Genomic DNA, 18,032 nt, shown 5'->3' with positions numbered 1-18,032 from the left:
TTCGGACATTGACACTGACCAATACGCGTTGCATCATTTACGCTTTCAGACTCACGCATGCACCTCTCGTTTTGTTTAGAATGTCCAATTTATCGGGACATTTATCGAGTTGTCCCTCTCAAATAAAAGTTGCTGCGACTGTACCCTTTTTTAATTAATAAAACAGCAAGGGCCGCAAAAAGACTGCCGTGCATCATTTTGCTTGTGTTTGTTTTGTTTTGTTGATACGAACAAACATTTGAAAGTATCATACATATGTACAGCTTAAAGTTATTTGGTAATGAAATTGTATTTGTTTTGTGGAAAAGTATAATACACAATGTACTCAAGATACAAGTTCATTAAAGTAATTGTTTCAACGGAGAAAACAATATCCAAGCGAGATTTTCACGAATGCCTGGACATCACATCGCGTGCATATAAATATATGCGGAATTCATTTTCATTATCAGTCTATTTTCTACTTGTGCTGCAGTGTGACGTATTAAGTTTGTAAAACAATTAAACAGCTTCAATAAAATGAAGCTGGCAAGTGGAAGTGATCGTTGTAGTGTGAATATAATACTAACATTTTTAGTACTAAGTTTGGCAGTGTGTACAAAATGTCAACGGATTCAACAGGAGCAGTTTCCATTTCCACCGCAATTTCAAACACCCAGTTCGGGGATAATGGTATCGGACAGTTCAATTTACTTGCCACCTGAACCGCAAACACCAATACCATATTTTACAATGAATCATATGAACAAATTACCATTTCAATTTCTACCACCCAGTGGAACGAAAGCACCGTCTGTATATCCGACACCATTTTCTGGAATGTTCTCTTCAACACTAAGACCTCGTTTCGATGACGATGACGAAGATGATAATGAGCAAATTAGTCAAATACGAATATCAACTCCAAGGCCAGTAATTAATCACAATCTCAGTCAATTAAAGAGAAATATGACGCAAACTAATCAAGAGAAAAGGGAAAGTAGGGCACTCCCTGAAATGTTTAACTATCAACCGAAGTTTCAACAAAAACCACAAAGTAGAATCGATGGGAAAGAACCTCAGTCGTTTCAACCTGCCTCAACTCAAGAGCCCCCGAATTCAAACGCAGCCTCTAGGAGAATGATTTTAACTAGTGAAATTCAAAGAAACGATTTAAGTGACCATTTGAAATCACATTCAAATTCAGCGTATTCTCAGATCCCTAACATATTTTTTTCGTCTACCACGGAACCAGCGATTCCAATCTTACGTTTGTCAAACGAAATGGATTTGGATGGAAGTTTTAGTTACGAGTAAGTAAAATTTTCAAAAGCCTCATCAAGTTATGTTTTATAAACAGTTTTTATTTTGATGCGTGATTTATAATAGTATATTGATTAAATTATTATCTAGTAAAATAACATGTGGTATAGGTGCATAAGTCTTCAAGATTAAGTAAATTCTAGACGTAACTACACATGTACTACAAATATTAATAATATTGCACATGAAGCTAAACTAAGCAAGACCTTTTCAATTATTCGTATCGATTACCTTATGAACACCTGTTTAAATATAATTTTCTTACTGATTAGAGCATTAGGAGCAGATCAGACCCATTACGTGCAACACAGTCGCATGGAAAACATGGGCACTGATAAAGAAGAACAAGTAGTGGAAGGCTCATACTCTTACGTCGGTGATAATGGACAAACGTACACAGTTCATTATGTAGCAGACTCTAACGGATACCGAGCCAGTGGTGAGCACTTACCATCTCCACCGCCAATACCAGAAATTATACAGAGGTAAAATAATTTAACGTAATTATTTGTTAAATTTTGATACAAACTTTGTTTTATTACACCCATTGTATTTAAATTGTGATAACACTATTAAAAAATAAAAATAAAATTTCAGAGCTGTTCAATATAATTTGGCCGAAGAAGCCAGAAGACCTCCACACATGAAAGCATCTTGGGAAGAATACGAAAATGAAAACAACGCTGGAGATAAAGCATCTCATTACACAAATGCTCCAACTCGAAGTTTATTTACCGGTAGGACACCGGAAGCATTCTCTTTTGGGTTTGCACAAAATTCCAATTCTCAAAATAATATGCCAGTAACGTCAGCGAGCAACCAGATTCCTAAGACAAGCTTTGACATTGCCGTTGAGTTAAGCAAGGCTAAAGCAAATGTAGGACCAATAGGTCCACAAATTACATTCTCTGCATCTCAAGGTGCTCATAATCCAACATCTTCTGTCCAACCTATATCTAGATCGTCAAATAATGAGAAATCTTCAATGCCTCAGCTAATGAACTATGAAGCCAGTGCTAGGGAAATTGATTCGGAAACTAAACCGCTTTGGAGATGGCAGTATGGCATGAATTCAAATAATCCTGAACAAAATCCTAACAAGAGCACAATTTCACGATCCTCTCCAGATGGTGATGATATTATTATTAACTTTAATGATATGACGCCTGATCAATATACAGACATGATAAGGAGTCAATTTTTAGCAAAAACTGCGAACGAAGTAACAGAATACAATAATAACCATAATTTTAAAAATAACTTTGAACAATCTACTACAATGAAACCCGATCCTCCTAACTATACATTAAATAATAATTATAATGATTACACTTATAATAACAAGCAAAACAATAATAACCCCGAGCTAAGAAATTATAATTATCTTGAAAATAGATCAAGTACTCAAAATGAATTATACGCAAAATCTAATGAAGCTAACACATTATCTACAACAACTGAATCCCCTCATATATTTCAACGTTTTGAAGGATATGAAGATGAAGTGAAAATTCAACTTAAAAATAATATGCACAATCCGTATCCTAATATTATAAGGCAGCATAATTTTATACCCCCTAGTCAACAAGTGACACAATCTTATGATTATGATGATACATCATATGAACCAAAGAAAGTGGAAATTGACACATACTCTACCAAAAATAATGAAAACCTTTATAATCAACAAGTAAACATTGTTCCCGCAAATAGATATTGGTATTCTACTGAAGAAAATAGGCAAACTACAACCATTCAACCACAAATAAGCACTACAGTTGAAATAAAACCAACCATTAATAATAATTTTCAGCCCATGATACATTCAAAAGATTCAAATAAACAAGAATTGACAACAGAAAAAAATATGGAAGAGTTGATCCAAGAGAACATATTTTTGAAAAATTTAGTTCGAAATCGAAAACAAGAAAATACTCAACAAACCAGTAAAGAGCAGAAAACAGATGTAAAAAATAATACAAATATTTCGGAACAAAAAGTAGAGAAACCTTCAAACAATGTTCAGTTTTATCCTAAACCTCAGAATGAAATCAAAAACATGAAGAAAAAGCCTATGGACATTACTGATGTACTAAACTACATAGCAATGAAAAATCACATGGAATTTGCAAAAACGAAACCTAAAAGTAAATCAGCTTACGATAACTATCAGTCCAATAGAGATGCACCTGCGAACTTTATTCCTTTAGAAGAGGAGAAGCAAGAAAGTGTGAGAGGTGCAGAAGAGAGAAGTAAATCGTATCGTACATTAAATCAACAGGAAGAAGAATTGCAAGGCATAATTAAAAATTACAAAGTACTGCAGCGTCAAAGGAACTCGGCTCATAATAACAACCAGTATTCAGATGTTCCTCAAAAACATGTGAAAACTTTTCATTCACAGGGCTTACCACCTTTGGGCCGCGCCGGACCTTCTATGAAAAGCTATTTACCCCCAGCGTATTTGTAGAAAAAGTACTGTGATTATTTATATTTATTATTGTAAATATTTCTCCAATGCATTTATAATTGTAAGTATTAAAATATGTAAGGTTACAAACTCATGTTTTATTTGTTAATTTCATTAAACATAATATATTATGATATACAACTATTTGTTATATGAAATTCTGTTAGAAACCTATGATATTGAAATACAAAAAAATATAATAAAATAAATAAATAAATATTATAGGACATTATTACACAAATCGACCTAGTCCCACAGTAAGCTCAATTAAGGCTTGTGTTGTGGGTACTAGGCGACGATAAATATAATATTTATAATTACATATATAGATAACACCCAGACCCAAGAACAAATAATTGAGTTCATCACACAAATATTTGCCCTGACCGGGGATCGAACCCGGGACCGTCGGCTCAGTAGGCAGTTACTTTACCACTGCGCCAACCGCGTCGTCAAATAATGAATGCTAATATAATCGTTTGTTAAACTATTGACATACAAATCGTCCGTTTATTTATAAATATTAAATATCTCGTATGGTCGAACATATAATATTTAAATTATTCAAATTATAACGTTCTTGATAATGTAAAAACTAGGTAGGTTTTTAACCTCAATATCTTCCTTACAACCTTCTGAATCTCTTTTCGACTCCAAAAACAGTCTCATTTGATTTTTGAAATAAACAGACTCTATCTACATCATATTCCTTTCACTTAATAGGTTGAAATTAGTTCAATAGTACCTTAGAAAATAGGTCATTCTTAATTGTTTTAATAGGTGGTCCGTTTGTTGTAATAGCATGCAACAATTTTCACTATCACACTTGAAAGCGTATGCATTCCGCGGAGTCAGCCATGTATCTTCTAATTATTGTATATGTACTGATGAACATGATCTCAACAAACGCATCTCTTATCTGACTGAGTTATGATTATATGGCTGCTGTTTTGTGGTATTTTATCTATATAATCTAAAGGAATCGACACTGTTGATTGGAATAATCGAAAGTATCATTTTATAGCTTTTTTATTGAGCGAATAAAAAGTATACCTATTCGCAATCAAAAGTAATAGAAATTAGAAAGTAAAGTAAATTATATTATTGTGTATCATATAATCATATTGCATGCGAAATTCAAAGATATGAAAAAAATACTTGTCGAAATGCAAATGAAAACAGTAGAGCAAAGTTTAAAACTTTATAATCAGTTTTAATAATATTATAAACATCTTGTACACAACAACCAAAACACAAAACCACAATGTTGAACCAGCACAACAAAACAACACGATACATCAAACGACTGAACTTGCAAGCCATAAAGTTGAAGGGAACAAAAAAATCCTAATCAGAAATTTCAAAGTTAAACTCGACCAGACAGGAAACCTTATTGTTATTCAAATTCCGTGACTTTTTATTGGATGCTTAATTAAACCGAAATCTACATCCTCATTTAGAATTCACAGATGCCTAAACAACGGTATTATTTACACAGACGATTTGCTTCCCAATTACCAAAAATTCCATGTTTTGCTAGAACCTTCCATGAGACTACAAGCTATTTTTAGCGAATATTAATTGTTGTCGTTTTAATGTTGTTACTTGTTAACACTTAACTCAAGATATTTTAATTATTATCAAGGCCTCTATGCATCATGATTATAATATAAAGTTAAAGTTATAAATTAAAGTTGTTTCGATAGCAAAAAAAAAGTATATTCATCTTGAACGGAAACAGACAGTCGTGGGAAGATCATAAATTATTATAATGTTATTTTACTTTACAGGATATAATTTAAACTATTGATATCCTTTTAAAATTATATTAGTAAATAAATATAATAATTTATTGATATTCTATATAATGTTTTCTTTATCATGTTCGTTCGAAAGTTAAGTTGGTTTTAAATTACAATATCAATACAAATATCGCTTTGACGTACTTTAAAATAATGTATTCAATAAAAAATAATACTAATCCGTATAAACACTGCTATTTCTTTAAGAAATGATATAAAAATATATCTTAAAATATCCGTATCACGTTCATTCTATTACATTAACTTTCACCCTTTTGAATAATCAAAATCCACGCTTCTAGTCATTTTACTCCCTAATACCAAATAATCTTGCAAATAAAAACGGGGCCTCAGTTTTTAATGTCTGATTGGTTGAGAAACTCATTAAACTTCTTTCTCTGTGTTAATGAATATTTTTTTAAGGTTGGCCTGAAGCTGGTGCACTGTTTCAACACCTAAATCTAAATTACAGTAGGCGCTCGATAATCCGGCGCTCGCCAATCCGGCACGCTCAGTAGTCCGGCACTTCGGGACTCAGACAGCCCGCTCTATAATCCGGTATTTTACATGGCTTAACGCCGTATTACTGAACGAAAACGTCACAAACGATGAACCTAATATGTAATTTTAATACATATTTAATTAATATTTTAATTAATTTATGTATTTTTTTTTATAATAAATTCAACTTACTATGAATATATATATGAAGTCTTATTTCCTATACTAATTCGATAATCTGGCATTTCCGACAATCCGGCATAGAGGAAAAATTGCCGGTGCCGGATTAGCAAGCGCCTACTGTATATAGAACCCAATGCTGTTTTATGTCGATTTTTTTCATAATTAGACATAGCACGTTAATAACGAGCTTTTTGTTACATTTTGATTGGCATGAAATCGAAGGGATACCAATGTATGTGGCATATTAAATAATAATTATTACTTGATAATTTTTCATTAAAAGCTTCATGTCACTCCACAATCATACATAGGAATATATTAACAAAACATTAAATTATAATAAATCTTAATTTCAGTTTTATGCAAGGATAATACGCATACAATTCATATCTACTTTACTGCCCTTGAATAGACCTGATTGCGTCGCGCCGCCAGACAAATTAGATGACTCTTAAAATTAATTTATATCTACTATATTAGAAATAATTTTCATGAGAGCGACGTTTTTGCTAACATAAAAGGTGTAGTTAAATGGTGAACAAGACAGTTCGATGAAAACCTAATTTGACATAAAGTAAGTACACTTTAAAAAAAATTCTCTTGTTACTACACACAAATACGTTACTACACTATACACAAATACGTAATACCTTTATGTAAACTTCAATTAAAATAAAAAAGCCTGAAATACAATAATAAAAATGTGTTAGTTTGCGAAAAAGGATCATCTCTAATTTTATGTTATGAAATAACCTAGCCTGTTCTAAAAACAATTAAAAATATTTCATTCCACCAACTTCTATTCCTTCACGACTACATAATTGGCTTCTTTATGACGCATGGTTACAACCGTATGAAAAAATCCATATTACTTGAACTCGTATATACATATATTCCATAGAATATTAACCTGTCAGCTTCAGGCCCTACATACTGCCATAATAATAAATCCGTCATTAAACTGCACAATAAACTAAGTCAAAAACAGATTTTAATTTTACCATGAATGCGTTTTTATAAACGTTATGTTTTTTATTGCATGTCATAAAAGCATTTTATTAAAACCTCAACACTAGTAAGAATATTTTAAAAGTGAGTAAAGCTCTATATGTAGGTAAGTGTTTTTTTTTTTAACAATTAACATTACAATTTCTCCATTTTAATAATGTTAAGTTATTGCAAACAAGCTCTTAATGAACTTATTTTTAATATTATTTAACAATACGTTAACTTTTTCAGTTGTTTTAATGAATTCGAATTTACAAATAAGTGACGTAATCTATCCTTTGAACAAAGTAAAGCTTTCAGTTTTTGAGTAGAACAGAAAACAATTTATACTAATACCTACTTGATCCTGATATCCCCGCTCAACTTATTATCATTACTGTACAATACAAATAAAACCCCGATAGAATACTTATTTAATAATGTTCAAAATACTAATACCGCGGAGTATTTCAAAACAAAGGGTCCGAAAGTGAGTTATGTCGGTAGCGCTCAGCATAAACAAGTTACTCCAACGATCGATGTCTCTACACGAAGTTAGGAACCGCATTGGAAAGGACATCAAAGTGAAAGCGCAAATACAAACAGAAAATATGTAAATTTTAATGCAACCGATGGTGAGATCAAAGTCTATACCCGCCTCCTGATTCTCGCTTCGATATTTCACTACGAGATTTCCCTCGCAAATAATTCGTTTTCAGTCTGAAAATAGTGGTGCAAGATTTACAATATAAGTAGATATTTTATTTTAAATAAATATTTTATTTTCATAATTCAGTAGCACGGCAATATAAGTTGATATTATTACCGTGTCAGTAGTGTTATTAAACCAGCAATTCTTTTAATTATTATATACCCAAGAACAAATTTAAATTGTGGCATTCACTACAAACAACCATCAAGACATATAGAACTTACTATAACAGAATAACAGAAGTTAATCAAATAAGTTAACACCTTCAGGATAAAATAATTCTACAAATCGGTGACATTGAACAATAACTATTCAATGAAGATAAACGTATATAATCTTATATATGTATCTCATACGCAGCAGTAACAATAAATCTTTAGCTCTATAAAAATAAATCTTTTGTCACGGACATTTTGTTATGTAGTCGGTCTTATGATGCCAAGGGTGAAATAATAACTATAGTGTGAAATATACAATACAAATAGTTTTAAAAAATATGACATTGATATTCACATCTAATCCCGCATATATAATGTTAATTCTCAAGTATGTACCTTTGTATGTTTCGTTTTTTCGCTAAAATCTCAGCAGTTTTATGAAGAGTTTACCTGAAGTAAAAAGGCATATTAAATACATCCACTGTCAACAAGACATCCAAAGGCAACCACTGAAAATGAGTGCATTGCACTGAGTGGTAGGCCTATTGTGGTTTCTTTGTATCTTTTTTATGTATCCATTATAAAATCCATAATAAACGTGTTTCATTTCATTTTTTTATTAATTGTTTCTTTCCACTTCATTCATCTTAATATAATTTTATAACTTCACACTTTAAATAACCAAATAAAAAGCTATTAACAAATACAACACCCTAACTCGTCTTGAGCCATCGAATCGTCAAAACACCTATAAATATAATTCACGAGTGCTATAAAATTAAGAAGATACTATCTCACCTACCCTAAAGAGTTTTATTTCTTAAGCAATCTATAAAATAACAAAACAATACATAACGAGTTTGTATTCAGTATTAATGGGGTATTTAGGATGAAAAGACCATATCGTACTTGGTAACAATATAAACGACTAAAGTTTGGTTATAAAGGTAGTAAGAAAGTTATTTATTTCCTAATATGCGGTAATTGGTTGCAGTAAAAGCATTAACAACAATATATCATCGTAGAATCTCGAAAATGATGGAGTTAATTATTTTTATAAGTGCTATTAGAAAAAGATGAAAATTAAAGTAAATACAATACAATTAATTTTAAATAGTGTGGTTTCCATAGAGATTTCTAGTATAATATTAATGAGAACAGCAATAAAAACTAGGTACAAGAAATTGCTCAAGACTCTACATCTTATATCTACACAGTTTTCATGTGACTTTTATTTTTATAAAGTCTAAAGTCAACACAATATACCTAGAAAATGATATTTGCCTCACAATATAGTAACAAGTTCTGAAATTTCATATGATATAACTGAATAAAATATAAGCGATACACTGAAAGTATTTGGGAATAAACCCAACCTATGTTTTGCAAAAGCAAGTTTGTAGTAAACAGAAGCATGTCAACTGGGAGCTTATTTCAATCGAGGCAGTATTTCGTTACAAACTTTGCCAATATCGTAGAACCAATCTACACGGATTTTCATAAGAAAACACAATCGGATTTAGTATTTACAGAAGGGAACGTCGTATACCAATAGTGTTTGTAATATTGGGACTGGTGTTTTAAATATAAGGTTTTGTTTGCCACGATTTCAAAAAATAAATGGGATATAAGTTTAAAAAGATAAGTGAAATGTCTACGAATGTATACCTATTTTACGCTAAAAACTCATCTATTTGTAAAGTTTTCATACATTAGAATGGGTTCTGATGAATTAAACGGATTTCTAAACAGACAGAGCGTTCGTTCCATATTTTATTTTCACAATAATTGATAAACTCTACAATTTAATATATAGATACGATAGAAATATTTCCTTTGCCTTTTTTTACAATTTCTTGTAGAACGTCACCGACATATTTATAAATATTAAATATGTATCTTCATTTTATGCTGCCACAAAAGATGCATTTTATTGGTCGTATATTAAATTAAGGTAGCAGACATCAATTTTAGAAATATTCAAATAAACGTCGGCTTAATTCAAACTTTACTCATCCATAATTAATAATATTAATATTGAAAATGTGCAATATGTGTGTGGTTTGTAATTTATAGTTTATAATAATCGCTAATAATATTATGTATTTAACATAAAATTTTTTGATTTATACCACGACATTTCTTATTGTCAGCAAGAAATGTGCTTGAAATTTTATGTATTCATGTCGTACTTATTATAGTTTAAATTAGTATTACCTAACAGTAGTTGTCTCAACTTAAAAATTGTACATTAATTGTATTTAAAATGTATCAGACATAGTTTTAGAATCTTTCAATCTATAATAATAAATACCACCTATTACAAAATCCTTAAAGTAACCATTTACCATTCGGTAACACCACAGTAAGGGTTGCAATGTCATCAGAACGTTTAATTAGTGGAAAATGAACATTACACCGATCGACATTTTCAATTACATCCATCCAAACCAGACTTAATTACCGATGGCCGAAGGGAAGTACAAATCATAATGCTCAGATTTAAGACTAAACACTGTTTACAAGGATTAAAATGTACTATTATCGCAATCAGTCTTATTTTCCCAGTCTATTAGAAAATCCATAACTTAAACAATATTCATTTATAAAAAAACAAAAATTAAAGAAAATATTTTAAAGTGTCTATTTTTTTTTTTAATTACACACTATTTTATGCTTTGAATCAAATGTACTGAAATCCATGTATCTTTTCATATTATTCTATCTATTTATTGTTTTGCAACAATACTTATATTACTCTATAAACGTTTAAACTTTAAATTATTTTCGAGAGTCGATACATATTATAATGCCGGAAAAATGAAAATATTGCAACCGTAAAATGAATTTTATCATCCCATGCCAAAAGATCAAACTTCGCAGATTGAATCTGACAGGGATTTCATGATTTATGAATCAGGTACTCAATGCTGGAGCCAATTTTAAGTTTATTGATAAATAATGTGTATAAAATTGGGAAATAAAAATACTACAAGCCAGAAAAAATATACTAATATATATAAAAAAATATACTTATAATTAGGTAATTAATGAAATATAATTGTACTTTATAAATTAACCGTTTCTTGTGTAGGTACAATACATGAAACTTTTTTTCCTTCACCCTTGAAATTAAAATAGGTTAGGCCAGGCTATTAAAATAAATGTAGGTACTATTTCTGTGGCATCTGGGAGACACCTGTTAACTCCATTTTTGGCAAAATTTTGTTAGATACATGTTTGATAAGTACAGAAAGCGCAGATTTTTTTGATCCAGGCGTGATATCTCTACGTCCACGGGAAGTAAATGAAAAAAAAATGTACACTCCTGTTAAATCCAAGATTTTTTGCTACAATCAAGATATATTATAATTATCATTAATATATCATAGTAACTTTTGATGCCAAACCTGATAACTAATATAACAAGTACATAAATGTTAATTCCAAGCTTTATGCCTATGGACTAAAACTTGTTAAGTCCCAGTTACCGCGTATGTACCAAAAACATGAGATACCTACATGTTAATTATTGCAACTTATCAGATTTGGATTTATATTTCCAATTTGGTATATATAACGGTGACTACTAAATAATTAAAATACAGTGTTATTTTAATGTAAATATCTATTTATTTTCAAAATAACCACCATTTTGCCGATGGGGGATAATTTATGTGGCTCCGGGGCGACTAGGAGAGTAAACTCTATCGTTATGGCGGTTATGAGACTGTTCAATCGGAAAAATTTCTTCATCTGTGAAAAAAATATTTTTCCACGCTTCACCAGCGAAGCGCGCTTTCAGTAAGCGACATATTATATCAAGGAGTATTTTTATACCTTTATCACCCAACCGCTGCGCTTTTCGCAGCTTGTATGCTGTTAACTTGAGTTCATTTTTAACAACTCGTTGCAACGTTGAATGACTTACACCTAAATCTCGAGCCATTTTTCTTACCTTGGCTTGTGGATTGCGGGTCAATCTTTGTTTGACGATATGTCGAAGCCTAGGCGTCCTCAGAGTTCTTTTTCTGCCTCTTCCCGGACGATCACCAAGATGGCCAAGCACATCGTATTAAAGTCGCAGTATCTCGCACTGCCGCTTACCATATAAGGATATTATTGCAAAAAATTACTAATTTTTAATTTATGCTCTTCACAAATAACTTTAAGTTGGCGCCAAATCATGTGAAAATAATAATTAAAAAACAAAAGCAACGCAGCATGCCCCATTTTTTTTAATTTATTATTTTCAAATTTGTCAACGTAATTTAGAACCACCCTGTATATTACTTACCTGTTATGTATTGTATTGCATTGGCTCAAAAATCTACCGAAATCCACCACAAGTTTCTCGTGCCAGGTCACACTCATTTTATTAGAGTGTGACCGGTGATCATGCGTTGATAGAAAGATTTGTTAAAGAGTACAACCCGAATATTGCAGTTGAATGTTATAAAAATGACAAGCAAAGATTTCTCGGTGAAATTTATGACACAAACCGAATTTTACGGTTTTTCGAAACTACTAAGAATTTTGTCAAAAAAAAATTGACATTTCAAAACAATCTTTTGCTTGGAAAAGTATTTTCTGGCTAAAATTTGAAAAAAAATCAGCGGAAGTAAGTTTTAAGTATTCATTGGAGAAATCTTTGAAAAGCCTTTTAGGACATTTTCAATGAAAAGAAGAGGAAGGCAAAGTATATTTTGTTTAGAAACATTACTCCCTGAACAGGCATATGTCGGAGGATTGGCGATTGATCCATTAAATCTTTAACCAAAAAGTTTAAAGATTTAATGGATCTTATGCAATTCATTGATCCAGTATATCGCGATTTCTATTCTAATTTAAACCAATCAGCTTCTGTTTTGGAAAACTACTCAGATAGCGAAGAAGATTATGATTAGTATCCAAATGAGTGATTCTTTTGTTTTGATATTTATTTGATATGTGCCTTTATTTAAATTTTTCGTTGCATGTACACTCCTGTTAAGTCCATACTTTTATTAAAATTAGCCATAAGAGTGATTCCATTGTGAAATTAACTTATAAATAAAGAAATATAACAAAAATAACGTAAAATTGTTTTAATTAAATGAATAGCAATGAAATAATCATTATTTTTATTTTGCTCATTTTGAGATAAGTCCATTCCACTGCAATATTTTTTTTTTGGTTATAATCTGATAAGTCACATTATTCGCTAAACTACTGCGTCAATTTTGTAAACTGTACAAGCAAAAAAAGGGTTAATATATGATATTTCATTATAATATGACATAATTCATTTATATCTTATATCCGATTTTTAGCAGCCAATAATACATCAATAATATGTTAAATTGCTTCTCCTGAAAATTTAACTTTTTGGAGTTAACAGGTGTCTCCCAGATACCACAGATTTATTTTCTTAAAGGTCGTATATTTTCAATGCTTTATTATAAAGTTATGTTGTTTCTAGTGAGCAAATTCGATGAACAATTTCATTTATTGCCTATATATACTAAAAGACTTATATATCATTTTATGTGGACTATTTTTTTTTATATTTCTATTATGTTGTCGACGCAGCTGCAGCAGGGACCACTCTCATATTATTGATAGCACGATAGCACAACGTGTGTATTATATGTATATGTAATTGTAATAAGATTTGATATTACAAATACTTAAATAACTTATCCCTGTATCCCTTGTATTATTTTCACATTAATGTACGTATAATACCTACACAATAAGATTAAAATATTAATTACAAATAAACTTAAAAATACACTCTTACTCTGGAGCACAGAAATAATCTGTATGGGCTATTACAAAAATTGACAAAATAACATATACGTAGACTAAGGCTGGTTGCAGAGCTTGACCGACCGTCAGTGCGTACCGTCGGTCCTGACGATACGCATCAACAATTGTATGACTATGACACTTGCGCATGACAATACGCGTGCGTATGGTCGGTCTAGCTATGAAAGGTTTTATGAATTTCCATACATATGACAAGCGCGACTGACGTACGCACTGACGGTCGGTCTAGCTCTGCAACCAGCCTAAAAATGCATTCAACGAGATATTGAAATTAGCGCCATCTATTAGCATACTATTGAAGCACTACAAAACCGAGAAGTACGGAAGATTCAGATAGTTTCGCTATTCGTCACTAGATGGCGATTTCAACATTACATTTACTATTTTTATTAGGTATTTATATTGATTATATTTTAGTATTATTATTAAAATAGTAGGATTGGAAAAAATAGTTATATGTATTAATGAAAAAAAAATCGTTGCTCTTATTTGGTACATGTTTTGTTCATTTCAGAATGTGTCATCCTTTCATGTTTCAAGTCTTCAGAGAAGTGCCCATTTGATAAAAAAAAACTTTTTTACATAAAAACATAAAAAGGATGATAAAATTGACCGGTAGGAAAAAAAATATTATTCATAATAATTTTTGATATACCTAATACCATTATTATTAGTCTGTGCCTATGAATAAAATATGAACATCTGATGGCCCAAAAACTTATATTTATTGTATCTTTCTTCTTACCTACAACAACGTATTCAAAAAAGATATTTGCATCGAAAAACATAACATAATTATTAATATTCTTTAAGCTACCTAGTTCAGATACTCTATGTTTTCTAATAGTAGGTAGCTTCGTAGCCGCTATTGTAGTTGAAAGTGTTCAGAAAATCCTTTTAAGTGTGGCGGTTTATAAGCAAGCCTTTTGTGAACAAGATGGCTCATCTAGATAAGTGGGTGAGGCTTTCATACTGAACTGAATATCCTTGCAATATCACAACACTCGAGCCTCAGACGCGGTCGATGCGTGTTTGAAAAAGAAAATCTAATTTCACGAATGTTGGATTTAAAAAATGACCTTTTTATCTGTATTAGGTAAAATAATAAACTAATAAGAGGGAACTTTCGCTCCTTATTCATAGGTAGATTGCAGGTACAATTTGATACAAATCATTTTTTATCTAGTGGTAGGTACATAACATCAATCGTGTAACAAATAATTCGCGCAATTATTCCCCTAACCATTCAATTAATCTATAAGTACATATCTAGTTCCAAAATCTTCAAAAAGTTTTAAAATCTTTAGCAATACATTCGTGTATTTTTGATGTTTCTTTCAGTAGGTACCTTTTTAAGCAAAACCATACACAATTTATTCGCATGTACATTTCAACATTGCATTAATTTGCCTTCAATATGTAAACGTGCATATGCCATGCTATAACCGCATTAATCATTACTTTACCTGTGAGCTAGAAGTGAACTCTTCCGCCGGCGGTTCGCGGGCGAACCTCTCGAACTTGAAACTGTTCGAACGGTAAAGTTCGTTGTCCTCGCGCGACCGCCGCCCGCGGCAGAAACGGCGGGTGATCGAAGTGTGCCTGTCAGTTTAATTGCGCCAATTAACAAGGATATCATTGCGGACTTGTGGATTTTATGCCTTATTAAATGTATCTACGATGTTATGTACAACTATTGTAACATTTGCATTCGAATAATTGTAAAGTTAATATAAAATACAATGTAGAGCTTTTGCTCTATTATCAAAACTATTCAATGTATGATGTTACTGTTGTATTTATCAATAAATTAATATTATTTTATATTGTTAATTAATATTATTAATTATTAACACATGTGAATTATGATGCTTATACGTTAATGATAGGGTTGATTCAAAATAGTGTTTAATATTTATACAAAAAAATAAATAGCAATGTAGGTAATTTACTCAATCGTAGGAATCGTCCTAACTATCGAGTTACTAGTTATTATTCTGTACGACACAGATCTCAATCAAAACGTGCTTTGGCATAGGTATTTCAATGTGCAAATCGATGAATTATTTAGTATAGTATACATGTAGCTTCAAATTCACATTTCTTATATTATTATTGACTCATAACATTGTATTATTATATTATATATATATTATATAATCATTTGATTACAATCATGCCAAATAACAAACTATAATAATTATGGTTTCTTATTATTGAATTACTTTCGTAGATCAAAATAAAATATATTAGAGACCCTAACCACAACATCAGGTCCGGTACGTAGCTGTATGTTTAAAATAATAATCACGATGAAGTATTACTACTTGGCGATAGATGGCGCGACGTGTATGTTAAGAATGTGTTTAATAATTACGCTATGTAGAGTCATAGAGCCTATGCATAAAAACAAGTATAAATATACATTATTACTTAATGTTTATAAGAAGTATTCAGGCAATTAGCAAAATAAAGCTTTTTGTGCGAGCAATAGCGCAAGGTTTCCTCAGGTCAGATCGTAATATTATTTTTACCAAAGTACTTAGGTACATATTATTATAAAAAGTGCTTAAACAATGGTAAACAATGTTATTAAGCAGTGTAACGGATTGCAAACGCCGCATTAATTATATGAAGCTATCCAGCGTAAACTGCGTTGCTTTCAATGCTCATTAAAAATTGCAATTAAATAGTTCGCAGCTATCTTTATGCTCACCTCGAATCACTTGAATGTAAAGGCCATTGAATGCCAAATATTTTCAACTTGGCGGGTGGGCGGCGCTTTTGTTCGGTACGGGTGTTCGTCTCCTCAACGGGAGGAGTATGATGCCGCCCGCCTGATGATGCCCTGGTTCCACTCCTTCGACGCCTACGTCTGCGTCTCTCGACGAGAATAAAATTGTCACCGTTCCGTATAATATACGACGAACGAAGCGTCGACTTCTCCTCTCCCTGACGCTGACGTATCAAATCAGCTGTTCTTAATGTATGGATATTCTGGTACTCGGCTTCTGGCGGACCCGATGACGTCACTTCCCTGCTAGTCCCACTTCCATCCCTTTTCTTGCGGGAGGAATGGAGACCGACTCGACGCCAAACCTTTTCCATGAATCCGTATTTGCTGTCATCCCATTATATTCTGGTCACTGCTGTCACACCACGGCGCAAGGCAATCCACTTAGCACAACATTTACAGTTTATCACACAATAATTTTAACAAGACCGGGTTCGAGGACTCTTGAATGAATGCCCGCGTGGTGTCTCCCGACGATTATATGAATAGAGTCACGTCACAGACCACTGAATGGTTAGGCACTCATTATCATTGTTCGCGAGACGACCGTATAGTCAAATTCGCGTATCGGGAATTTTAGATCGGAGATAGAGCACACAATGATGAGTCACAGGAACCAGGGCGTTAGTCATTAATTCAACATATCAAGACGTACTAGGTTAGTGGAATGAAGGGAGAGAATAACTTGTTTTTTGACATCACATTTAAGGTCCCGGCCCTGTAGACAGGGTGCGGACGGCTCACGCATGCGCAGTCCCCCTCGCCACTTCAGCCCTCGATCGTACAAAGTGCCAAAATGGCGGAACTCCGACCCCCTTCCCTTTATTGAATATCTAATTTTATCCTTGCATTCGTTATGTACATCGGCTGTACTGCACTCTCAGCCTACTTTTTATTAAATTCACTGCGATTCTTCCGCGAACAAAAGATTAATTAGTCGCTTCTGAAGAGACAAACTGCAACATTTAGTTATAACTTAAAAGAGCTCGTTGTATGCAGATTGTAATGCAGATCTTTTTTACGTTACGCATACTTACGGCGTCAATAAAATGAGCTTTTAGGGTTTCGCACCAAGTTCGTTTTATTATTATAAAACATGTATAGTTAACTAGTTATAATATTTTAATGTATTAGTTTCACTATAGCCAAATAATAAACATAGAAATCACACATAATCATGAATGTTTATCATTAGAACTCATTTTTTCTCTATTAAAATTAAAAATTAAAATTCAGCAACCTACGATAAACAACCATGCATAATTTAAAAAAAAAATAAGATATCGGTGGGTTGGGTAGGTCCCTAAATTGA

General features: G+C 31.9%; 2 protein-coding genes across 2 annotated transcripts in view; one reads left to right on the top strand and one right to left on the bottom strand.

The window, feature by feature from the left end:
* Positions 1–17,049, bottom strand: part of hwt (SH2 domain-containing adapter heavyweight) — a 149,090-nt gene extending 132,041 nt beyond the window's left edge. The window contains exons 1-2 of the mRNA XM_090112929.1: positions 16,643–17,049; positions 15,393–15,528 (exon numbers count right to left, since the gene is read on the bottom strand). Of these exons, the coding sequence (XP_089969055.1) occupies positions 15,393–15,528; positions 16,643–17,034 (528 nt within the window). The 5' untranslated portion in view covers positions 17,035–17,049. The remainder of the gene's footprint in view (positions 1–15,392; positions 15,529–16,642) is intronic.
* LOC149900233 (uncharacterized) lies at positions 468–3,813 on the top strand. The gene is made up of 3 exons (XM_090113088.1): positions 468–1,292; positions 1,575–1,787; positions 1,900–3,813. The coding sequence occupies exons 1-3, from the start codon at positions 520–522 to the stop codon at positions 3,770–3,772; spliced, it is 2,859 nt and encodes a 952-aa protein (XP_089969214.1). The 5' UTR covers positions 468–519; the 3' UTR covers positions 3,773–3,813.
* Positions 17,050–18,032: the final 983 nt, after the last annotated feature.

This window comes from Colias eurytheme, chromosome 19 (genome assembly GCF_061535395.1).
Source record: "Colias eurytheme isolate Ceu_HAF_F1 chromosome 19, ilColEury1 Martin Lab GWU primary, whole genome shotgun sequence".
Classification (NCBI taxonomy): Eukaryota; Metazoa; Arthropoda; class Insecta; order Lepidoptera; family Pieridae; genus Colias; species Colias eurytheme.
Note: the sequence above shows the minus strand (reverse complement) of the source record. Positions and strands in the feature narration are given on the sequence as shown.

Bases quoted from the DNA above. Each gene is read 5' to 3' on its own strand.
- LOC149900233 (XM_090113088.1), top strand. From the start codon at position 520: ATGAAGCTGGCAAGTGGAAGTGATCGTTGTAGTGTGAATATAATACTA. The intron at 1,293-1,574 runs GTAAGTAAAATT...CTTACTGATTAG, and splicing joins GATGGAAGTTTTAGTTACGA to AGCATTAGGAGCAGATCAGA. The intron at 1,788-1,899 runs GTAAAATAATTT...ATAAAATTTCAG, and splicing joins ATACCAGAAATTATACAGAG to AGCTGTTCAATATAATTTGG.